The 25,211-nt window shown below is 37.1% G+C and overlaps 1 protein-coding gene across 7 annotated transcripts in view; it reads right to left on the reverse strand.

Annotated features, from left to right (window-relative positions):
* Positions 1-3,940: 3,940 nt before the first annotated feature.
* NAA16 (N-alpha-acetyltransferase 16, NatA auxiliary subunit) overlaps positions 3,941-25,211 on the reverse strand; it is a 57,664-nt gene continuing 36,393 nt past the window's right edge. For 3 of the 7 annotated variants that reach the window (XM_072976322.1, XM_072976321.1, XM_072976323.1), the window contains 10 exons: positions 23,783-23,952; positions 23,285-23,437; positions 20,445-20,573; positions 14,593-14,806; positions 13,568-13,761; positions 9,454-9,562; positions 8,932-9,030; positions 8,161-8,304; positions 6,302-6,399; positions 3,941-5,558 (listed from right to left, as the gene is read on the reverse strand). In XM_072976322.1, coding sequence (XP_072832423.1) covers positions 5,361-5,558; positions 6,302-6,399; positions 8,161-8,304; positions 8,932-9,030; positions 9,454-9,562; positions 13,568-13,761; positions 14,593-14,806; positions 20,445-20,573; positions 23,285-23,437; positions 23,783-23,952 — 1,508 coding nt within the window. In that variant the 3' untranslated portion in view covers positions 3,941-5,360. Of the gene's footprint in view, positions 5,559-6,301; positions 6,400-8,160; positions 8,305-8,931; positions 9,031-9,453; positions 9,563-13,567; positions 13,762-14,592; positions 14,807-19,747; positions 19,889-20,444; positions 20,574-23,284; positions 23,438-23,782; positions 23,953-25,211 lie in introns of those variants that run through there. The other 4 variants (XR_012080034.1, XM_072976324.1, XR_012080035.1 and 1 more) reach the window with 4 other exon arrangements.

Here is a 25,211-nt window from a genome sequence, read left to right on the forward strand (position 1 = left end):
AATGCTATGGTGGTTATTTGAAGGCAGAAAAGCTGGTGAAAGGACAGGATGACTAGAGTTCTCCTTACACTGTTTTGAAAGAAAAGGGGTGGGTGGACTCCATTTCTCAACCTTTCCCCAATTCATTTCATGCAGCTGAAGCTGGGGGATAGCTACATGGCGGGGGAGGGGGGTTGTTGTCCTATACTTTCTACATTTTGGTGCATTTGAAAATCCCGTAATAAAGAATTTCTAAATTGCCTAATTGATTATCATGTAGCCAGATGTACCTAGTTGTATTAAAAGGTATTTGTTACTCTTAAATTATTTCAAGTTTAAATTACTTTGTTCAACAGAAGATCCTTAAAATTTTATCTTCATCTTCCCTGCTTATTAGCCAAGGAAAAAATTAATATATTGATTACTCTGGTAAATTCTCTGTTGAAAGCGATGAGTTGAGAGATTTCATTTTGACTGTAACCTCTTGGAGCAGAGAACCACAAAGTGGAAACATGGAGGGGTGAGGTAGGCTAGAAATGCATTAGGGAGAATGTGGAAGCCAGGCTGAACTGTTTTGGGTTTTGTAAGTTTGCAAGAATAAATAGGTATTTTAAGTGGAAAAATGTTATAGCAACATTAACTGTTTTTAAAAGGAAAAACAAAAGTCACCCACAACATACCACCGCTTTCCGCAGACATCTCCCAGATTTTGTCCACATGCAGACAGAACTTACACAGCGGCAGTCACCATCCATGCCTTCTGAGCATTAGGCTAAATATTCTGGTGATGCTATACAGCCTTCATAATTGGAATTTTAATAAGAGCATAAAATTCTATCATACAAATGTACTATTACTTTGGAGGGGATAATTTTATAATCTATCTATCTATCCATCCATCCATCTATCCATCCACCCATCCATCCATCTATATACATGGAGGTACTGGGGACTGAACCCAGGACCTTGTGCACAGTAAGCACGTGATCAACCGCTGAGCTATACCCTTTCCCCTCTCAGTAGTCTTTCAACAGCAGCTCCACTAAGAAGACAGGGCATGGCCTGGTGGGCTGGCATCTACTGTAGGAGAGAGAGAGCACAGGAGGCCTCATAGGTCCTGAGAAGGGGGCTGGCCACAAAGCTCCTACTGAATAAGAACTCAAGGCACAGCGGAAAGCCATCTTACTCTGCAGGATCCATCAGGAGCCCACCTCCTGGTAGGAAGGCCTAGCAAGGTGGTGTGGGAGAGACAGAGAAGTAACAGCAACGACTACAAACACGGATATGGCACCAACTGTTCGGGCACCATTCTAGGTGGTTTGCATGGAACTTGTTAATCCTCACTGCAGCTCTATGAAGGAGGTACGATTGCTCCATTCTATAGATGAAGAAACGGAGGCAGAGAGATTAATCACTTGCCAAAGATCACACTGCTGCCAGTGGCAGAGTAGGGATTCAAACCCAGGCAGTGACGCACATCCCTGGGCTTAAGAAGCTTACAGTCCAGTAGTGGGGATGAGGCACGTAACCATATAACACCCCAGCAAGGTAGGTGTGACAAATGCAGTGCGATCATTGCTGTAAGGTGGCTTGATGTGTATTTGGGGTAGACAAACTGCATCAGAGGAGTCAGGGAAGCGTTCAGGAAGGTGGTGACAGTAGAGCAGAGCCTTGAAGGGTTAGGGCAGTGGTCCTTGAACTCTGGTCCTAGGAGGTCTGGCTGTGTCTTCAGCTAGGTATGTTTGGCCACTAACATGGACTAATGGCAGCCTTATTCCATCGGTGGGAAAATTAAGCAACTGATGGCATTTTACCACTTCAAGTTCTTCTATTACAAATTTTCCTGAAGCTTTGATGCCTACTCATAAATTAGAAGAAACAAACAAACAAAAAAATGCAACAAATGAATATCGATGAAAGTCAGTCAATCCCCAGTTCCCCAACTTGTTTGTTGGTTGTCAGTGGTCACTGTTTCACATTACAGAGATAAGACAGTTATCATTTCTGCTAATAAAAAAGATTCCCTTTGTAAGTGTAGAATTAAATAGATCAGACTCCTCTGATGCTCTCAAAGTATCATCTCACTCCAGGTCCTACTCTCTTGACTTTAAGGGAGAACGTCCACTGATGTAGTGCTGTCGATTAAAGCTCTCCCCTACCAGCAAAGACAGATGAAGATGAGACGAGAGCATCTAAGAACCCACTGAAACAAGTTACTCGTCCCCCTGGCAAAAGTGGCTGATGGATATCGCATTTGGAAGAGGCTGTATTAGGTGCACACAACTCTCAGATCCCCTGGTGACCATGGGAGAAGACATGCAGTTGTGCTGTGACACATTCCTCAGGGTCTACAAACGGAGGTCTTGCAGCGAGGCTCAGCAGCAGACCCGTGGGCGCAGGAAGGGAACCTGAATCCTCACATGCACAAGAACAGGCAGCTAGATCTGTATGTGTAGAGAGCGCCATATTATTTTTATACGTGGAACAAGTTGGATTAGTGTATTCAAAGCCTTGGTTTGCTTTTGTCCCCCACTTAAGACTCCCATTGTGTAGACTTTTGAGCCCAGGAAGAGGGCTGAGGTGACTCACTGGGGCACAGACCCAGGCTGCTTCCACCACTTTAATTAGCAGAAGGTTGCAGAGGCAGAACTGCCCCGCGTTCCCGGGGCCATATTCTGTGCCAGGGAAGGTACCTGTGGGGTAACCAAGATGGGTCTACACAATCCTTGACTCGAAGGGCCTTCTAGTTTGAGAACACAGTAATCGTGGGATACTGGTCACCTGGCTAACCCTCCTACTCTAGAAACAAGGAGAAGGGGGTTGCGGGAGGGTGTGACCTAAAACCAGCACCCATTCTTCCCCTCTCAGATCAAAGCCCGCTGCCACACAGAACTCCACTGGGCAGTGCCTTTACACTTAACAAAAGCTGCACGGGGGATTTTTAATCTCTACAAAAGACAACTCTCAGGACTCAATGAATGAGAAATGTATATATTACACAACTTCCAACATATGGAAACAACCTGATTTCCCCGAAATAGTGAAAACCCAGAAAACAACTCAGGCCCACGTACAGTTGTTCTTTTAATTCTTAAGAAATCAGAGAAGTAAAAACTGAGTTGGAAAGCTTGCCCTCCAGTGGGGAAACAATGAACTCACTTCGAAGTTTCAGAAAGCCAATTGCTGCTCTGAGCCTCATGCAAACCTGCTAACTGGGAACTAAGCGTAAGTCAGGGAGTGGATCCTGCTGGGGGCTTAGCCTGGGTCCTGCTCTCAGGAAACCAACTCTCTTACTGAGACAAGACTTTAAACACATACAAGGCCAGACCAATGGGTAAGACAGTACAAGGACTACTGAGCGTGATGACAGATAGGAAGGAACGCGATGCAAAGTTGGAAGCAGCAGGTGTGGATCCTGCTCTGCTACGGAAAATCCGTGTGGCCTTGGGAAAAGCTTCCACCCCTCTTAGCTTAGTGTCATGTAAAACGAGGATAGTCGATGCCTCTCCCACTGGGCAACTAGGAGGGTCAAGTGAGATTGGTGACAGTACTCCGAGTACTTAGTGACTGCAAGCATTCGTCATCAGGATTACTTGGTGCCGGGCTCTGTGATTCCCACTCAAAACAGACCAGGCTGGAGACATCAGGGCACTTATAATGAAGCTAAATAAATAAAATGTCCAAAGAGAAGAGCTGAGTGGATGGCTCTGGATGGACAAACTGCAAAAAGATGTAACATAATGAATTACATGTTTCCCAGGATATTTAGCGACAAAAACTGCCTACTTCTAAAATTATTAAAACACCAAAAAGAAGCCAAGCTGCTGAGGCACCAGAATACATCGGTAGGTGGTTATTTTTTTTAAATAAACGTATAAAAATGAAGTTTTTACTCCCTCAAGGAAAAACCATTTTGCAAAAATACTTTGATAGTGGGGAGCAATAATAAGCACAAATAGGCAACTGTGTACAAAATAATTTATTACAGCATATATAGGTTGACATTATTTTATAGTTAGTTTTTTCTCTCAACAATTATGAATCTAAGTATCAGCTTAGAGTGATGGAAAACTATTTTAATTATTTCTCTAAATAAAATCTCCCCTTTTGAATTTATAGTTGCCTTAAAAGAAAGTACTGGTATTACTGACATATTTACACAGTTCTGAAAGAAACACATTAAATGGTTCTATTACTGTTTTCTGTACAAGAAAAAACAAAAAGTCATCCTCCCAAAAATATATTGCTCAATAATACTATGTTTTAAGAGTTAAACTAGTTGATAGTTTAAATTCTCATTTTGCTGATATAAAGACGTATTTAATAGTCAACACATGGCTGTAAGAGTATGCATGTTTCATTATAATTTGTAATCTGCCCCATTATGGTTCCCAGTGGCACACCACTCACCTATAAACTACTTGGTAACACACAAAGCAATTTAGTGAAGAAAGCATAATTCTCATCTGTGGGCCTTTAAGACTGATCGACAGATATGCAACAAATTTATCAGTGAATTTCCATGATTAAGTGGCAAACACATCTCTGTACACTGAATCATCAATATAAAACTGGAGTATCCTCATTCAGCAGAAAATATCATTTTCATGAATATTGAAAAGGAAATGATAAATCACACACACACAAAAATTAAGCTAGACAAGAGGTCAAACTGAAGTTAAGTTCTAAATAAATATCTGCCAAAAGGAGTTCCTTATTGTTTTTCACATATAGTTATTAACACTTTAAAATTGATGTACTTTAACTAAAAAGCAAGTAAACAATAACAAAACAAATCAATAAGGGATCAAAACACAGATTTAGAAATGAAACCAGGAGCTAAGGAAAATAATACAGTGGAGCTGTAGACAGGTTAATTAAGAAATTACCATAGTTATGAAGTGACAGCACCCATCACAATGCTGATAATGCAGAAGTTTAAGAAAACTATGCAAGTATAAACAGGTAATTTTAACAGACATTTATGTAAGCTGTCTGAATCAGATGAAGAATAAAATAAGCTTACAGAACTCCTTTCAAAATTCTATCCAATTACAGCTGACTCATGAACAAAAGCAAGAGTTATTTACCCCCGTGCAGTCAAAAATTCACCTAGAACTTACCGTCGGCCCTCTGCATATGCGGTCACTCCCTATCTGGGGTTCCGCATTCATGGATTCAACCAACTGCAGATCACGCCGTACTGTCGTATTTAATACTGAAAAAAATCCACATGTAAGTGGACCCCCTGCGATCCAAACCCATGCTGTTCAAGGGTCAACTGTGTTTCATTTCATATCTATATTAAAATACAAGTTACAAAGGAAACCCTGATCTGGATTCAGCTTTGCGTCTTACAGGCATCAACTTTCGACGGGATTTCAAGTTTCATTTGCCAAGACATCATAGTTAGCTGTTTGGCCGCGCGCTGCGTTCTGACTGTTGACTTCGTTCACCCCAGGCAGGAAAGCAGAAGTAAAAGGAAGCAGGTTATGACAGGCCACCCTGTATTCTTCATACTGGGAATGACAGTTCCCAAAGCTGCCATCAAGCAGTGCCTCAGAAACCTTTATTAAAGTCTATTTAAACAGGGGAAAATAAAAATTATTTTTTTAAAAAAAGAAGTTTGGTTAATAATTACTTTAATCAAAAGATGCAATTTAATTAAGCTAGAGAAAACTTAACAAGGCCTCATTTTAAACTAATTTCTCGCTATCTATAGTAAGTAATCCCCTCAAAAAAGGAACACTTAAAAAATCAGCTCTGAGGGGGTGGGTCTAGCTCAGTGGTAGAGCACGTTCCTAGCACGCACGAGGTCCTGTGTTCAATCCCTAGTACCTCCATTAAAAATAAGCAAATAAATACAAACCCAATTACCTCCCTCTGCAAAATAAAATAATAATAAATTAAAAAGATTTTTTAATCAACACTGCAAAGCCTTAAAAAAGCAGTAAAATTCTAATATTTGAAAAGGTGAATCTCTGAAAACTGTGATCACTAAAATGGAAGCGTCCTTGATTAATAACAATAATTCCCATTTACTGAGTGCTTACTGTGTGCCAAGCAACCTCAGTTTACTACTTCAGTTGACCCTTATAACAACTCTGAGATGGATAGTATTTTCATTCTTATCTTATAAGTGAGGAAAAGGAAGCTAAGAGAGGTACCTTGCCTAATGTGACACAGTTCCTAATGGGTGGAGCTGAGATTCAAATCCAGACATAACTGTGAAGGCTCCCTCAAGAATTATGTTGTAAAGACGTGTTGCGTTACATCACTCAGTATCCGTAATCTGCAGAAATCAGTCTGTGAAAAATCTTACCTTTACATTTTTATCTTTTATCGTTTCATCCAGTCTAGTGGCAATAGCAATTGCTTTCTCTTGCCTTGACTTGTCCAGAAAATACATCATTTTAGCACCTGAAATACCAAGACATTTCAAAATGATTCGCACTGCCCAGTGACAGCAGGTGCCCAGTCAGCGGGGGCTGGGGCCGCACCTACCCGCTCTCGGGAGCCAGCGGTGCCGTCCCTTCCCAGCTCCCTAGCCCGGGACATCCCAATGACAGCTTTGGGTCACACTGGGAGTATTCACACTATGGCAGAATACTACACATCAGGGCTTTTTCTGTCACAAAGAGATGGTTTTTAAACATCTACCAGGAGACCAGATTTAACAGCCTCATCCCTAAGAAATGATGTAACAATAAATGTAAATATGGGTTACCTTGTGGCATCAATCAGTATTTCAACTAAAATTATTTTTAAAAGATGATACCCTAAAATAAAACATCTAAGGAACAAATTATTGCCAAAGAGCAGTGTGCGAGATGGACAACAGGAAAATGTCTGTATATTCACAAAGAAAGTATGTAATTTTTAAAGTTGCTTTTAAATAATTTCTGCTTTCAACTACATGGTCCATATTCTACGCTCATTTTTAATTGGGCTTTTGTTTATTTACATTTCTATTGTGAATTTACAACAGTTATATGTATACTATTAGCTTTTAATCAGTTACATATCTGTGAATATTTTTCCCACTTGGCCTTGTGACTGTCATTATGGTGTGGTTTTCTTTTAATGTGGCAAAAACTATCTTCTCCTTAGAATTTCACATAATGTTTAGAAAGACATTTCTCATTACTATAATAAAGAAGTATCTTCTTCTATTATCCTGTGTGCTTGAAGAGAAATTCTTATCTAGCCCTTACTACCGAGAAGTGTTGTTGATTTTTCAGAGGTACTAACTTTTTTCCATAAATGATAGAACCAAGAAGTTTCCCTTTACGACAAGAAAGCTTAGGTTCAAATATTTAAATATGCGGCTTAAAGTAGGAGCATGGTGAATTATATTATGTACTTCATTTTGTCCTGAATTCCTTTTCCACAATCTTTTTCAAGTTTGCATTTAGTTTGTATCTTTTTATTCTATAAATTGGTATAAACCACCTAAAATCCTTCCTGTAACAAAGCAGGATATATAAGTCCTCAAAACGCAAAATAAGTAAAGTAATAAAAACACAAGAAAATATAAGTTACTCATAACCATGACACCCAAAGGCAACCTTTAAAGCTTTAGAATATACTTCTTTCCAACCTTTATGCCATGTATATATTTACATAGTTGAGATGGTATTGTATGTTAGTCCTGTTATTTCAAACTTCTGAATAAATAGCACTTTATATGACTACCTGGTATTCCCATCCTATGAACCTGCTACTGTTTCCCATATCATTGGACATGAATTAAATTTGCCTCATTCTTTTCCCCATCCTTGCATACAGCATTTCAGTTAACATCCTTGTCCTTAAAATTCTTTCTTTGCTTTAGATTAAATCTTTAAAATTATTTACACAGGTATGTATGACTACAGCAAAAGGCACAGGTAATGTGATGCTCTTAATAAGAATGACAAACTGCTTTCCTAAATGGCTGGACCAATTCACACCTACAGCAGCAAAATACAAGAGGGCTTTTACACCACATCTTTCCCATCTCCTTCAATCTCCTTCAAAAAAAAAAAAAAAATTTCCTAATTTGAAAGATCAACATGGTTTTGCATTCATTTTTTTCTCTCTCTTAATTAGTGAGGATCATCTTTCCAAACTTTTTTTTCCTTTAATATCACATTCTAACTTTTTTCCATAAACGTTTAAACCCAGGAGCTAAATACCAACCTGAAAGTAGATGCTGAAGAGAGGTAGCATTATGCTTGAGAAAATCCTCATTGAAACTTTCCAGGTCCCTGTTGACAAATATTTTCTGCATTTCTTGAGACAGAACTTTACTCACAATGTCTGGAAGATTACTGTGATCAGACACTATAAAAACAGAACATTTGGAATTAAAAAATTCTGTCCGCTGAAACAAAATCATTTGATATATAGTCATTTATTATTAAGCTTGATGTATTTTACACGTCAAAAATGTTATTGCTCCTTTGGAATATAAAAACACTCTAGCTTAAAATTCACTAATTTCTCAAGGGGGCGGGGGGAGGAAGGGACAGACTGGGATTTCAAAATTTGTAGATACTGACAGGCATATGCAGAATAGACAAACAAGATTATACTATATAGCACAGGGAAGTATATACAAGATCTCGTGATAGCTCACAGCGAAAAAATGTGACAATAAATATATGTATGTTCATGTAGAACTGAAAAATTGTGCTCTACGCTGGAATTTTGACACACTGTAAAATGACTATAACTCAATAAAAAATGTTTAAAAAAAAAGTGTTCAAACAAGCAAACAAAAAAATTCACTAATTTCTAACGCATCTTTGCCAGCATGTTCATTTTATAGACACATCTTTATAAATACTATAAATATTATATCTATTTTTGCTTTACACTGTTGCAAATCTCTTTAATGTCCAGCTTAAAAGGAAGACAGCTGAACTGTTATATTTACTTTTACATAAATAATTCCTTTCTTATACTTACCAGATTTAGAAAACTTAATTAAACATTCATGTAACCATGGGTTATTACTGTTGATGGCAAAAGCTCGTTTGACAGACTGCAGCATTAACAGAAACTTTCCTGTCAGAAAAAAATATAACAGTAACAGGATCAATATTTATGCATGTTCTCTTCACTTTATTTTAGACTCACTTAAAATCCAGGAACAAAATGTTACCTTTCCTAAAACACTCATAAGCAAAACTGAAAGCTGACTTTGGTTACCAAAAACAACTTTTATTTTCTAAAGGAATGCTTGAAAAATTATGAGGAATTGCTTCAGGCAAACAATCTGTATGATTTCAAATTATTCATTTGATCATACTAACGTAATTTACTACTCAGTAAAGGTTTGAGCAGCAAAGAAAAAAGGGATTAATAGCTTTTGTGGAAGGCTGGAATGATACTCTAAGAAACAAAAACAGATTTAACTCACAAAGATTAAACTGAATATGGTCACCAATAAAACCAAGGATTAAAATCTGAATTCAAATTATTTATTACCTTTTCTAAAATATATTTCAAATGCTAATAGATGGGTGTCAATGTTATCAGCAACAAGGTTCTTAAGAGGTATAAGAAACTTGATAGCTTCTTCTAATGGATTTTCTGTCTATTTTGAAACAGAAAGAAAAATTATTATACTTATAAATCAGTTATACACATCAAATTTCCCCCTAAATTTTATATTAATGCATATAATTAATGCATACAATAACTTAGACAATGTAACTAAATAAGCAATAAAACATTTTAAAACTATCAACTATAAACAAAGTAGTCAATGATTTTCAAAATGGAAATAGCTCTATTTTCTGATTATAAAATCAAGATAATTTTATAAAAACCAAGAAAATGTGGGAGATTACTCCACAGACTTAAGGCAATGGTACACCAAGTACCATTATACTTACAAGTATCATTATCCCACCAAGCCCCTTAAACTACAAACATTTAAGGTACGGAAACAAATATAACCACATTACGTAACTGAGAAAAGTTAATGACAAATTTAAATTATTTATACTAGATTCAAGTGAATAAACCAGAAAGCTGAATATCTCCCTAAATCTGGTTCCTAAATAACTATTAACACTCTGAGAAATCATGGATCTATTTCTTTGTAGCTAAAACATTATCTAGTGAGATATATAAAATGCTTCCATATTTAATACACAATTATATTGCTGCTCCAACAAATTACTAAAGATTTACTGTATGTAACTTAAGTTTGTTTTCTATGTCTGTGAGTCTCCTTCTGTTTTGTTAATAAGTTCATCTGTATCATTTTTTTAGATTCTACGTATCAGTGATATATTTGTCTTTCTGTCTGATTTAACTTAGTAAGACAATCTCCAGGTCCATCCATGTTGCTGCAAATGGCATTATTTCATTCTTTTTTATGGCTAAGTAGTATTCCAGTGTGTGTGTGTGTGTGTGTGTGTGTGTGTGTGTGTGTGTGTGTGTGTGTACACATTGTGCGTGTGTGTGTGTGTGTATATACCACATCTTCTTTATCCAGTCATCCATCAATGGACATTACAGTTGTTTCCGTGTCTGGGCTATTGTAAATAGTGTTGCTATGAAGCAGCCCAAGAATGGGATTGTAGGAATATGTGATAACTCTATTTTTTGTTTTTTAAGGAGCCTTCATACTGTCCTCCAAAGTGGCTGCACCAATTTACATTCCCACCAACAGTGTAGGAGGGTTCCTCTTCCTCCACACCCTCTCCAGCATTTATTATTAGTAGACTTTTTAATGATGGCCACTCTGGCTGGCGTCAAGTGATACCTTGTAGTTTTGATTTGTATTTCTCTAATAATTAGTGATATTGAGCATCTTTTCATGTGCCTATTGGCCATCTGGATGTCATCTTTGAAGAAATGTCTATTTAGGCCCTCTACCCATTTTTTGATTGGGTTTTTAAACTTTTTTAATATTAAATTGTATGAACTGTTTGTATATTTTGGAAATTAACCTCTTGCTGGTAGCATAATTTGCAAATATTTTCTCCCATTCTGTTGGTTGCCTTTTTGTTTTATGATTTCCTTTGCTGTGCAAAAGCTTTTTAAATTAGGTCCCATTTGTTTATTTTTATCTCCATTACTCTAGGAGAACTCTAGGATCCAAAAAAATATTGTTGCAATTTATGTTAAAGAGTGTTCTATGTTTCCCTCTAGCAGTTTATAGTATCTGATCTTACATTTAGGTCTTTAATTTTGAGTTTCTTTTTGTATACTGTGTTAGAGAATGTTCTAATTTCATTCTTTTATATGTAGCTGTCCAGTTTTCCTAACACCACTTATTGAATAGACTGTCTTTTCTCCACTGTATATTCTTGCCTCCTTTGTTGTAGATTAATTGACCATAAGTGTGTGGGTTTATTTCTAGGTTTTCCATTCTGTTCCATCGATCTAGATGTCTGTTTTTGTGCCAGTGTCGTGTCGTTTTGATTATCATAGCTTTGTAGTATAGTCTGAAGTCAGGGCATGTGATTCCTCCACCTCTGCTTTTCTTCCTCAAGATTGTTTTGGTTATTCGGGGTATTCTGTGTTTCCATACAAAGTAAAAAATATTTTTTTCTAGTTCTGAGAAAAATGTCATTGGTAATTTGATAGGGATTGCACTGTATCTGTGGAATACCTTGGGAAGTATGGCCATTCTAAAAATGACCAAATAAGTAACAAGCCTTTTCTCCATCTACTGAGATGATCATATGGTTTTTATTCTTCAGTTTGTTAATGTGGTGTATCACACTGGTTGACTTGCAGACATCAAAAAAATCCATGCATCCCTGGAATAAATCCCACTCATGATGTATGATCCTACCCTTTTAATGTTTTGTTGGAGTTGGTTTGTTGATAGTTTGTTGAGGATTTTTGCATCTATGTTCACCAGTGACGCTGGCCTATAATTTTCTTTGTGATATCTTTGTCCGGTTTTGGTTATCAGGATGATGCTGGCCTCACAGAAAGAATTTGGAAGTGTTTCTTCCTCAGCAATTTTTTGGAATGGTTTCAGAAGGATAGGTGTTAACTCTTCTCTAAGTATTTGGTAGAATTCACCTGTGAAGTCATCTGGTCTTGGACGTTTTTGTCTGTTGGAAGTTTAAAAATTACTGACTCAAGTTCAATACTGGTAACTAGTCTGTTCTTATTTTCTACTTCTTGGTTCAATCTTGGGAGATTGTACCTTTCTAAGAATTTGTCCATTAATTCTAGGTTGTCCATTTTATTAGCCTATAGCTGTTCATAGAATTCTCTTACGATCCTTTGTATTTCTGTGGTGCCAATTGTAACTTCTTTTTCATTTCTGATTTCATTGATTTGGGCCCTCTGCCTTTTTTGCTTGAGTCTGGCTAAACATTTATCAATTTTGTTTATCTTTTAAAAGAACCAGCTATTAGTTTCATTGTTTTTTTTTTTTTTGTCTCTATGTCATTTATTTCTGCTCTGATCTTTATGGTTTCTTTCCTTCTACTAACTCTGGATTTTGTTTGTTCTTCTTTTTCTAATTCCTTTAGATGTAAGTTTGTTTATCTGAGATTTCTGTTTCCTGAGGTAAGCTTGTATCGGTATAAATCTCCTCTTAGAACTGCTTTTGCTGCATCCTGTAGGTTTTGGGTTACTGTGCTTTCATTTTCATTTGCCTCCAGGCATTTCTTGATTACCTCAGTGATCCACTGGGTGTTCAGTAGCATATTGTTTAGCCTCCACATGGTTTTCCAGTTTTTTTTTCTTGGAGTTGATTTCTAGCCTCTTAAGTTGTGGTCAGGAAAAATGCTTGATATGATTTCAGTTTTTTAAAATATACCAAGGCTTGCTTTGTGGCCCAGCACATGGTCTCTCCTGGAGAATTCCACGTGCACTTGAAAAGAATGTGTATTCTGCTGCTTTCAGATGCAATGCTCTGGAAATACCAATTATGTCCATCTGGTCTAAAATGGCATTTAAGGCTTGTGTTTCCTTATTGACTTTCTGTATGAATGATAAAATTTCCTCCATTAAACAACAAAGACTTTTTGCCTTGCAGTTCTGTAGTTCAAAAGCCCAACATGGGTTTCACCGGGCTTAAAATCAAGGTGTCAATAAGACTCAGCTTCTCAAGACTGTCCACATCCTCTGGCTTGTGGCTCCTTCCCTCCCTCTCCAAAGCCAGCAAGAAAGGACTAAGTCTTTCTCATACCACTCAGACTTCCTCTCCTGCTTCCCTGCCCCATGTTTAAGGCCCCTTGTGATTAATTACATTAGGCTCACCTGGATAATCCAGGCTACTCGATTTTAAAGCCAGCTAAGTACAACCAGAAATTCCATCTGCTGCCTTAATTCTTTTTGCCGTGTAACGTAACATATTCACAGGTTCCAGGGACTAGGATGTGGACACATCTGGAGGACCATTAGTTTGCTTACCATAACTACAATTCTATCTATAATCTGCATTAGCCAAAATTTACATATCATCACTCAAAAATAATTAATAACCATCATAAGGACCTTGGCTAATACTACAAATACTATAAAATGGCTTCTGATTTATAGATTTAAATATATCATGTTTATGGTCAGGATAGATTTAAATAAATCATATTTATGGTCAAAACAAAGATAGTCATCTCACCCTTTCTAATTTCTCTGGTATAAGTTCTTCTTTGAGACCACTGGTTTCTTCTTCCTCTTCTTCCCTTTTTTTCTTTTGATTTTTTTGTTGACGTTCCCTTTCCGCATGCTTTCTCTCTTCTTCAAGTTTAGCCTTTTTTTGAGCTCTTCTCTGCTTGCTAAGCATTTTCTTCAATTCTTTAGCTGACAGGTTTTCTATAAATATCCAAATGAATGAAAATTCTGAGTCAGTGTTTCCATTTTCCTCATACTCTTATTCATATATATCATTAGTCTAGTTTTTGAGGGACAACTATATGAAAGTTCTTAGAAAGTGTACTCCTAAGGACTAGCTCAGACCTGGCACACAAATGGCAAATGCTACATCAACTGAAGTTAACCAGTTCTGACCCAGCTCTGCCTCCTCCACAATACGTGGGTTTAGGTAAACCACTTTCATCTCCCCCAGTCTCAAGCCTCAAACTGTAAAAAGTGGAGTTGATGACACCAGCAATCCTCTTGGAACAGATCAAGGATAAGTGAGACAATGCGCTTAAACACATCATCTGATCATAAGCCTGCTTCCATGTGACTATTTCACAAACATTCTTAGATATTAACATTTTAGTGAATAAAAGGGTGAATATAGATAGTCATATTGGCATTATTATTTTCAATCAAATAGGTGTGAGAAGCTGTATGAATATATATTTTTCCCTAAGGAGCTCAAACCTATTTTCAATGACAATTAAAAAATAAAAAGCCCAGCCCACAGACATTTCTATTTTTCCTGAATTGGTCCTACCAAAGATAAAAACTAGACAAGTCATTCCATTAGGGTAATTTGGAAGCATCAGTTACAGGACATCCTGTCAACTTTTTTTTAAGTCTTAACCCAACATTTTTTTTTTTTTTTGGTATATTAGTTATCTAATGCTGTCTTCACATCCACTTGACAATATATTTTTCTACCTTTTGTTATGTTAATGACATTCCGAAATTTTGTGTTCTTTTCAAATCTCTTTAAACAAGTTCCCCTTTAGTTACCTGAATTTATTTCTTGTTGCTTGCTTTCATTGGTTAAGGGATTATCATACAATTTCAAGTATATTTCAATTGCTGATCTAGCAGCCTTGAAATAGAAGGCATGTCTCCTGAGTATGTCTTCTAATCTCAAAAGGTCAACGTAGGCACGAAGGGTCATCTTTCTCATGCAGTAAGTATGGAAGTCAAATTGATCATCGGTTATCTCAAAAAAATGCTTAAAAACAAAACCACAAAATTATCTTTTACACTGATGTCAATGTCTGCTTTTAAAAGAAAATCATAAAAAGTGTTTAATATATAAAGGACATCAAGCTGTTCTTTGCTTTCAACTTAAGTTTCTCCTCCATGCCCATTCCCTATAGATCGTGTTTTGTGATGATGATGCTCAGTTTCTATGTAATAAGTCAGATGATCAGGTTATTTTCTAAAGCTAGAAAAAAAACATACTGATATTATAGTTTCATGAAATACTTCTCAGTACTCCCCCAAAAGCAGCAAGGCAGAGTTAAACAGAGCTCTGAATGGCAACTACATACATACAGGTTCACAGTGAATGTTTACAAATCAGACTGCTCTACTTGGCCATGAGCTTTTCGAGGGCAGCCTGTCATCTCCATCCCCACTGCCTGGCACAGGGCCTAGCACAGCAGACATTCATTAAGCACGGTATTTGCCAACTCAGGGGAGAAGCTGCTTATCAGACATGTGACCGCTTAATTTCCTAGAGCCTCAATTATCTACCTATGTTAGGAATAAAGAAATATACACAGCAAATTTCATAAGGTTGTTAAAGGATCAAAAAAGTATTTTAACGTTCATCCTAAACAGTAAACTGCTGTAACAAATGCAGAGCATTACTGTTTTCTCTCACTCACTTCACTCTCTTTAATCTATCTCCACTCTATTTTAGCAAAGGTTCTTAATCTGGAGTCTACGTATAAACAAGAATAGCATTTTCCTAAGGAGAGAGCTTGAGGCTTTCATCCAATCCTCCGAGGGTCCACGGCACCAGAAGGGCTCAGAACTAATTCCTTACATGGAAAGATGACTAATCCCCAGACGAAACAACTTATACTTTTATCTTCTCCCCTACATGCATCTCTACCTCTGTCTTCTTCCTTTTCCCCTATTTTAGCTCCTCCAAAAATATACAGGAAAGTGAATGATTCATTACACAAATACAGAGCAAGCTCTTCCACTACTTCATTCTCCCTCTGTCCTGGAGGCCTAGCAACTACGTGTGCAGAGGACACATTACTAATTATTCACATCACTTGATAATTTAAGTCGTCGTGGTAATCAGAAGTACACTATACATGGAATTACATTAAATACCTGAGACTTTAAGGGAAGACTACTAAGATAAAAAGGATAAAAGATAAACAAGTTTATACTGTATAGCACAGGGAACTATATTCAGTATCTTGTAGTAACTTATGATGAAAAAGAATATGAAAACAAATATATGTATGTTCATGTATGACTGAAGCATTGTGCTGTACACCAGAAATTGACACAACATTGTAAACTGACTATACTTCAGTAAAAATATATATAAAAAATTTTTTTAAAAAGGATAAAAGTACAGTGACAGGAAAGAAATGGAAAAAAATGAACATTTCAGTTTTTATATTAGTAGTAGTTTATATTTAATATTTCAAGAATCATGCTTTAATGATGTTATATTTGAAAGTTGCCAATAAGACAAATCAAATAATAGCATAAACTTGTTTTTTCCATCAAGGGATTACATAGCTGTACATAGTTAACGTAAATGAAGTTACATCTAGCAACACAGTATCTTAAAATTCAATACAGCTGACTGAGGAATAATGGCAGTGCCCAAAATCATGGAACACGTACGGAATGAAAACTTCTAAGAACTTACAGGACTTTTTCTAGGCTGAGATACATTGTGTAAAAAGGCAGACACAAGTTGAAAGAGGTACTCCTAGCAGCATTAGCAGACACAGATTTAAGTCAAGGCTTGGAGGGAGCCATATGGAACCACAAACATTTAAGCCGCCTCTTTGTCAGTAACAGCCCACAGGTTGCCTCTCTCCAGTTAATGTCTTCCATAAAGAGGATAACCAGCTTATCCCAGTTTGTCTGAGGCTTTCTCAGTTTTTCCATGGAAAGCCCTCTCTCTCAGAAACCTAGTCAGCAATGGCAGATCCCTACTCAAAAACAACTAAATAATCTTAGGGTGATTTTCCTCTTTAACTTTTATTTTGGAATAATTATATACAAAGGAACTCGCAAAAAGTAGTACAGAGATGTCCTTCTACACTCTTCCCTCTGTTGCCCCCAAAAGGTTACATCTTCCATACGGATAGTAACAATAGCAAAACCAAATCTGACAGCGGTATAACGTGTGTGCACAGTTCCCTGTGATTGTATCACGTGTGGATTTGCGTCACAACGACCACAATCAAGATACAGAACTGTTCCATTACCACAAAGGTCTCCCTGGTACTACCTTGGGGTGATTTTTAAGTCTCCGAATTCATAAAACGTAAAAATACACTAGATGACATAAACAAGCAAACAGGTAAAGTTATTTTCCCTGCACTTTATCCAAACATGAGCAGGAGGAGGTCACTTAGCTCATGGAAGAAAACAGGTACCCAAATTTTCACATACAGCTCATGCCCTTAACTCACTTTTCCCCTCAGTATCAACGCTAATTCTCTCTTTTGGGGGTGGGGGACAACTTAGGGGGAATGCTGGCAGGAGTTGCTTAAACTGTCAAAATTAGGCTTGAATTAAAGTAAGACAAGTCAGCAAAGAATTAAGAAATGCTATTCACAGCTTAAGAGCGCGGTTTTCTTTAGGAATTCCCTACCAGGCCATCTCTTCTGACCCAGATTTCTCACATGTTACTCCTCAGAGATGCAGGGAGAAGACTAATGAGAGTTTATACACAGAAAGGCAACAAAAATCTCTGGACTTAAATAATAATAACTAGACCAATGAGGGCAATAAGCAACTCTATTTCCTTATAGGAACATCTGTCATTATAAAGCATGTGTCAATTTGATAGAGATTAAGATACACACCACCAGAAGATAAAGTTATGAACTTCCTATGGTTTTGATCTATCACAAATTCTAGATCGTATCAAAAATTTTAGAAATATGTATTGTTGCTCTGTTTCAGATATAAACCAGCATATTAAAACAATGAGAAACTAACCACCTGAAAAAAAGGGAAAAGAAAGAAAATCAATTCTTGAAAGATAAAATAATTAAAAATATTATTCTGGGGAGAGTGGTATAGCTCAGTGGTAGGGCACGTGCTTAGCATGCACGAGGTCCTGGGTTCAATCCTGAGTACCTCCATTTAAAAAACAAATTATTCTGAACAAAAGTTTTATAGCCAATACTTTGAGGATGGTCATTTTGTTTTGTTTTTAATAAAACTCAAGTTGTAAACAACAGACTGGGTTGGACTACATAACCTTTATATATAATCCTAAAATCCTGTAAGCGGGGCAAGATGAAGGCAGAAAAAGCACTACGATGGGCCGTTCCAGAATCCTAACACTTGAAACTCCACTACTAAGCGCTCACAGCAGTATGTCCTAAACTGAAACTGCTTCCAGTGAAAGAACCCTTGAATGAATTCTTAAAGGGAGAAGAAACAATCAGTCTTTCTTGGAACTTATTTCTCTATTCACTGATCTTCTCTTTGGAAGGTCAACCGCAAAGTTTGAATTCTGAAAAGTGCTCATTCCTGTACTAAAATATTTAAAACCTAGGCACAAAAGTAACTCAAGCAGATATCTATTTTGTCTTTCAATTCCATGATTTCCCTTAAATCCTTACAGCTATATCACCAAGAATTTTCTTTTAGATTACATTAATTTTTCTTAGAAATTAATTTCAGAAGCATCAATCAGCAATTTGTACTACACTAACATTTTTATATTAAACCACTAGGAGAGTTAAGTCTTACTTACTTTTAATTTGAATTATTCACTACAAAGACTAGCTTACAAGTGGAATATGAATAGGATCTTTTCTTGTTTATCTGCTTTTGGTTATATTCTCAAGCACCAACAGCAAACCCTGAAGACATTTTGTAAAGTTTTGAGCAATGATAATTATGTAACATGACCAGAGGGTGATGTGATCTTCTGTCATGTTTTAATCTCCAATAACCAATGATTCCTGTAAATTTTTTTTCCTTCAAAAATGCTTTCTACCAGTCAAAACATATTTCTTGAACTGGAAGTGCAGCTGACCTTGAACAATACTATGTGGGTCTACCTACACATGAAGTTTTTCAATAGTAAATAAATACTTCAGAACTTCACCATCCATGGTTGTTTTAAGAATCGCACTACAAAGGCCTGACTAGAAGTCACACAGGGATTTTCAACTGTGCAGAGGGTCAGTGCCTCTAAACCCCCACACCGTTAAAGGGTCAAACCACAGGTGATCAAAATTGCTAAAACTTGAGGAAGTGCAATCTAACTGAAACGTGGTAACTGAACAGCCAGTAATCATAGTCTAACAATCCTCAAAAACTACTGAAAAGAATAAAGCCCAGGTATGAATGTTAGGAGGTACTCGAAGGTGAAGAAGTTTATAATGATCCTAAGGTGCTCAGATTTGACTACTACAGAAAATCTGATAGATTTCTAGTTATGGTCCTGCTGGAACTGCTGATCGGTAAGTGCCTAGCAGCCTCCTCATTCAGGGAGCAATGGACTGTTCCCTGAGAATGTCCTGGTTAGTAAAAATGTATCTTTCCGTAGTAACAAGCAGATGCTTTTAAAGTGATCATCACCTAGGAGTGTCAAAATAAGTGTCTACCATTTTGTCACAGAAGTAAGAGCCTGATTTAAACTTAGGATGCTTGGATACCATCTGAATATTTCCCATGTCATCCAAGGGCTTTATATTTTCCAAGAAGATGGGAAGGATATTCCCCAGCATCAAGTCCAGGCTTAAAAGGGAAAAAAAAAATAAAACAGAACAAAACAAAGCAAACACTAGGTTATTATTCCTAAAAGGGATTGGGTATCACCCTAGCTCCAGTTCCCATCCAAAGCCACCCCCTGAGATTTAGCCTTCCTCTCGGGCAACCTCAGAAGTTGCACGTGGGAAAAAGGCCAAAGTGCCTGCCAGAGAGCAGACATCAGGCTCACCTGACTACGCCGCCTGTGGCTCTAGACTGCGTCAGCTTGGGGCAGTGGTGCCGAGCGACCCACAGCTGAGGGATGCTGAGGCCTGCCTCAGGGGTGCATTTGTGGCTCTCTTCCTCCTGTGGTCCATTTGGAAGGAGAGTGCTTCAGAGATGACAAAGAACAGGAAAACAAAAATTCACACAAAGGAAAAGAAAGGTCCCCTCACTAAGGGGCAAATCACACACACACCCCTAGCAAGTAATAAAATAAGCTGGCAAAGCAGCCCCAGGTTGCTGTACAAAGTGCAGAGAACAGATACGCTGGGAAGACAAACTGGAGAGAGGCTGACTATGGAGCAGATCCTGACGTAAAGAGGAAAGAGGTGGCCATCAGCTTGTGCATCCTTCTAGGCTAGTGATGAAAATCAAATACCGGCCTGATCAGGGAATAGAAATTTTGAATATATGTTAATAGTAGCAATAGTAACTTACTAATCTTGTCCTTCTTCCTTCAGAAAAAAATATGCAGACATGTCGAAATCGTAACCATTTGAGGATTAAAAGAAAGCAAGCATTTATTCACAACTTCTGAATCAAGAATTTTTTCACAATGAAGTTCCCAAAGTAGTTGGAAGAGGCAGATGATCCCATGTAGAAGTCTACCTTCTTTTTTCGTCACCTTACCGGAGAAAAATGAAGCCAAAATTCTATCAACTCACCCTTTCTACTTCATGGCATTTTTTCAAGGCATCCCCGTATCTTCCCAAACGCTGGTAAGCTGAAATGCATTCTGTTTGAAACCACATACACTGCATTTCATTTAGATTTTCCATGGCAGATACTCCTTCCTGAAACAGAAGCAATCATAAATATAGGAAGCAAACAGTTAAAAGAGACCCTAAAAATCTCATTTTCTCTTTCTACAACTCTGTCTACGAGGATTATTATGACAATAAACAGAATTAAGAAATTATATAACAAATGTATCAATGTGTTTCCAAAAGGCTCCTACCAACTTAAAATTACATGTCTTATTTATCCAGCTCTGTTGAGGTATTCAGCATCCTACATAGAAAAAGATTCCAAATTACTAAAGCTAAGTTTTTAAACACCAAAGCTTTTATTTAATCTATTTAAGACAGTAATCCTATGAAGCACTGCCTATCTTTTGCTTATGAAGCAAAAGCAACTCAACTTTTCCTTGCACACTTAGGATCACTGTTACATACAGCATCATTTCCAAATCTCTTAATAATAGTTCCAAGCCTGCTTTTCAGTTTCCCAAGTCTCTTCCCTCCACATTAGGTTATCAGTTGTCACTTTCTTTGTGCCCATGTGTCTGCTTCTAACAGTATGTCCTGTTCCATGCCAATTCTGCAGTGCGTTGACAAAACCAAATAATGGAATCTGTTATTTCGGGCTCACTGTGAATTCTGAGATAAGTATAAGACATAAAGTAACTAGTTTCAGCACAGGGGCACTGGAGTTTTGTCACAACTTAGAAGAGTTATTTAAAATATATTTTATGCTTGCCTCCTCCCACAAAAATAAAGTGAAATAAAATATATTTTATGTGACCCCAGGAAAGATAACAAAGGTACATTTACATAAATAAATGAGCTCAGCCTTCACTTCCTATTCCACACCCACTTTGAGCCATCAGTTCAATTTCAGAATTCTCATTAAAAGTACAAAAACTGGTTATCACTGGGTAAATGAAATTATGGCTGTTATTTTATTTCTTCTTTATGGTTGCATATATTTGCCTTTTTTGATAACTACGTACGTTTATAAGAAATCTACAGTATTTTTCATTTCAAAAACTCTAGGAAATGTCCAATTTGCATCAACAGCTCCACAAATATTCTAAACAGTGAAAATTCTACATTTCTTTGATGATTAACAATGTTGAGCATCTTTTCATGTGCATGTTGGCCACCTGCATATCTTCTTTGGAAAATGACTATTCACACTTTCTGCTCAATTTTAATCAGGTTGTTTGTTTTTTATGTTGAGTTTTATAAGCTCTTTATATGTTTTGGTTATTAACCCTTTATTGGTCATATCATTTCCAAATATTTTCTCCCATTCAGCAGGCTGTCCTTCCATCCTGTTGATGGTTTCCTTTGTGTGCAAAAGCTTTTAACTCTAATTAGGTACCATTTGTTTACTTCTGCTTCTATTTCCTTTGCTTTAGGACACAGATCCAAAAAAAATATTGCTATGATTTATGCCTACGTTTTCCCCTGGGAGTTTTATGATTTCCAGTCTAACATTTAGGTCTTTAATCTATTCTGAGTTTACTTTCCTGTATCACAGAGAATGTTCTAATTTCATTCTTTTATATGTAGCTGGCCAGTTTTCCCAGCACCACTTATTGGAGACTGTCTTTTCTCCTTTGCATATTCTTGCCTCCTTTGTTGCAGATTAGTTGACCATAAGTCTACAGGTTTATTTCTGGGCCTTCTAGCCTGTTCCATTGATCCAGATGTCTGCTTTTGTGCCAGTACCATACTGCTTTGATTCCTGTAGCTTTATAGTATAGCCTAAAGTTAGGGAGTGTGATTCCTCCAGCTTTGTTCTTTCTCAAGATTGTTTTGGCTATTCGGGGTATTTTGTGTTTCCATACAAACTTCAAAAATTTCTGCTCTAGTTTTATAAGAAAATGCCCTTGATATTTTGATAGGAATTGCACTGAGTCTGTACATTGCCTTGGGTAGTATGGCCATTCTAACAATATTAAGTCTTCCAATCCATGAACACAGCTGTTTGTGTAGTCTTCAATTTTTTTCATCAGTGTCTTACAGTTTTTGCAACATAGGTCTTTTGCCTCCTCGGGTAGCTTTATTCTGAGGTATTTTATTCTTTTTGATGCTGGGAAATGGGACTGCTTCCTTAACTTCTCTTCCTGACAGTTCACTGTTAGTGTATAGAAATGCAACTGACTTTTGTATATTAATTTTGTATGCAACTGCAACTTTACTGAATTCACTGTTGAATTCCATTAGTTTTCTTGTGGCGTCTTTAGGATTTTCTATATATAGTGTCATGTTATCTGCAAACGGTGACAATTTCACTTCTTCCTAAGTTGGATTTTTTTATTTCTTTTTCTTGTCTGACTGCTATGGCTAAGACTTCCAATACTATACTGAATAAAAGTGGTGGAAGTGGGCATCCTTGTCTTGTTTCTGATCTTAGAGGAAATGCTTTCAGCATTTCACCATTGAGTATGAATGTTAGCTATGGGTTTGTCTTATGTGGCCTTTATTATGCTCCCTCTATGCTCACTTTCTGGAGAGTTTTATCATAAATGAATGTTGAATTTAATTTGTACAAAGGTATTTTGCTTCTGCGATTGCTTTTTAACCATCTCCCACCAGAAGCACACGCATACACACTCAACCACAGTAAGAAACCATACTCAGGATATGAGCTAAATGGAACTTTAAAAAGTAGTAACAAAAATGAATCCTCAGGAACTTTAGCAGCAAACTTCCCAGCTCATCACAGAACTTAAGCTTAATTCTACTAACTTAGACAATTACATGCTATTTCCTACCCTTGTGAACTTGGAGCACATTTCCTCTGCTTCCTTTATCATATTTGCTCGAAGCATATATTTTGCACATTTGGAGTTGACGAATCTATCAGCTGTGTCCAAAGACTGTGCTTCATCCATCCACTTGGCAGCTTCTCTGAGATTACCTATATGCTTTAAAAGATGACAGTATTTTTTAAAAGAATCACTGTTTATGATTAAGAGAACATGGGTACAATATAATGAAAAAGTTCTAAAGACAAATTAGAAAGCTGTTATCATTTCTGTCAAATTTATCCAGAAATCTTTAGATAAATTACAATTCATGTTTACTAAAAGCTGGATGAAATGATTAATATTGATTATACAGCTAAACATAAGTCTCCTTAGAATTAATTGTAGTATTAGGAATAGATTATCAGGGTACCTGAAAGTTATTTCTACAAAGAAAGAACTCCAAGGGTTCTTAAAATGGCCAGATTCTTCAACCATTCAAAAAACATATGACTAAGATTTTACCTTGTAAATTTTTGCTTTCATATAGAATAATTCTATCAGAGTTGGAGTGCTAGCAATTGCAGCATTAATATAATCCAAAGCCAAAGAATACTGCCCAAGTTTATCAAAGTGCTGTGCCAGGAAATACTGAACCCAGAGCAGTGTTGTTGGGGGTTCTTTCTCCCCTTTCTCTGTAATCAAACAAATATAAAATTATTATAGGGAATAAGGCAAAGTAAAGCAAATCACATACTTTATTTTCCCCAATGCATAATGAAATTAATAATTATCACAATAGTAAGCTGTAAAAGCCCAGCAAAAATGACCAATTTCAACAGAAAGAGGTATGATTTCACGCCAGGAAGTTCAAAAAGTGGCAGCAAAGCAGAGAAACAAGAAACAAGGTTCTAATCCTTACTTCACTCCAAAGAACCAGTGTCGGGGAAAAGAAGTCAATCAATCCAACTCCACGAATGCTCAGGCTGAGAGCATAAGGCAGCAGGTCCAGGAAAAGCCAAGGAAAACAGCCTGGAGAAAGGATGTCCCTAACTGCCACTGCAAGATTTCCACAAAGGCAAGGACTGCCAGAGCTTACTCAGCATTGTCTAGGCCTTGACCCTAAACCAGGGAAACCCAAAGTTGAAGGGTATGAAGAGGATACACTCCTGACAAGGTGATCACATCCAATCAGCTAAGTTTTACCCAGTTCCCCATCCTGTACCCTCAAGCTACAGGACGAGATAAAGAAACACCAAGCTCTCAAAAATGGGTTTCAGAAGGGAAAACATACAGGTATAAAACGAGGTACAGAAAGTGGAAAGAAAACTACCACATAAAACACAGAAGGGCTCCTAGACTGGCCAACCAAATGAAATGACAACAATGCAACACACAAATTAGCATAAATTAAAACAGAAGTAACAAATAAAGGCAAAGAGCCAAGCATTTACCTTGCTCCTCTCATATAAACTACATTTCAGGGGAACCAAATATTTGATGAGGGGAAGTTATTTATAAGAAGAATTCTAGCTAATAAATGCAAAAGGAATGAGCATTACAATGAAATAAGGGATCGAGGTAATGATCCTCAGTGGCTGCAAAGATCATTAGGTGAGAGGCCAGTGAGGAACTTTTTAATGGGCAGATCAGGCTGACAAACACCTGAACCCTGTTCATTCTCAGTATCAGAAGAGGGACAACTGGAACATCTTCTGTCTTCAGATGTGATGTAAGATGTATAAAGCATCATATGCAAAGTATTACGTGGAACCTGAATCTAATCAAGCCTAAATCTAGGTTTATAAGAAACATGGATAATAACAAAACGTATCAGATGATCTTATGAGAAAGCAACCAGCCAAGTTCAAAATACAGGACTTTCCACAAGACAAGTGACCTTACAACAAACAGCATTTTCAAACAGGGAGGGGACGGTACTGCCCAAGATTAA

Source organism: Vicugna pacos, chromosome 14 (genome assembly GCF_048564905.1).
Source record: "Vicugna pacos chromosome 14, VicPac4, whole genome shotgun sequence".
NCBI lineage: Eukaryota > Metazoa > Chordata > Mammalia > Artiodactyla > Camelidae > Vicugna > Vicugna pacos.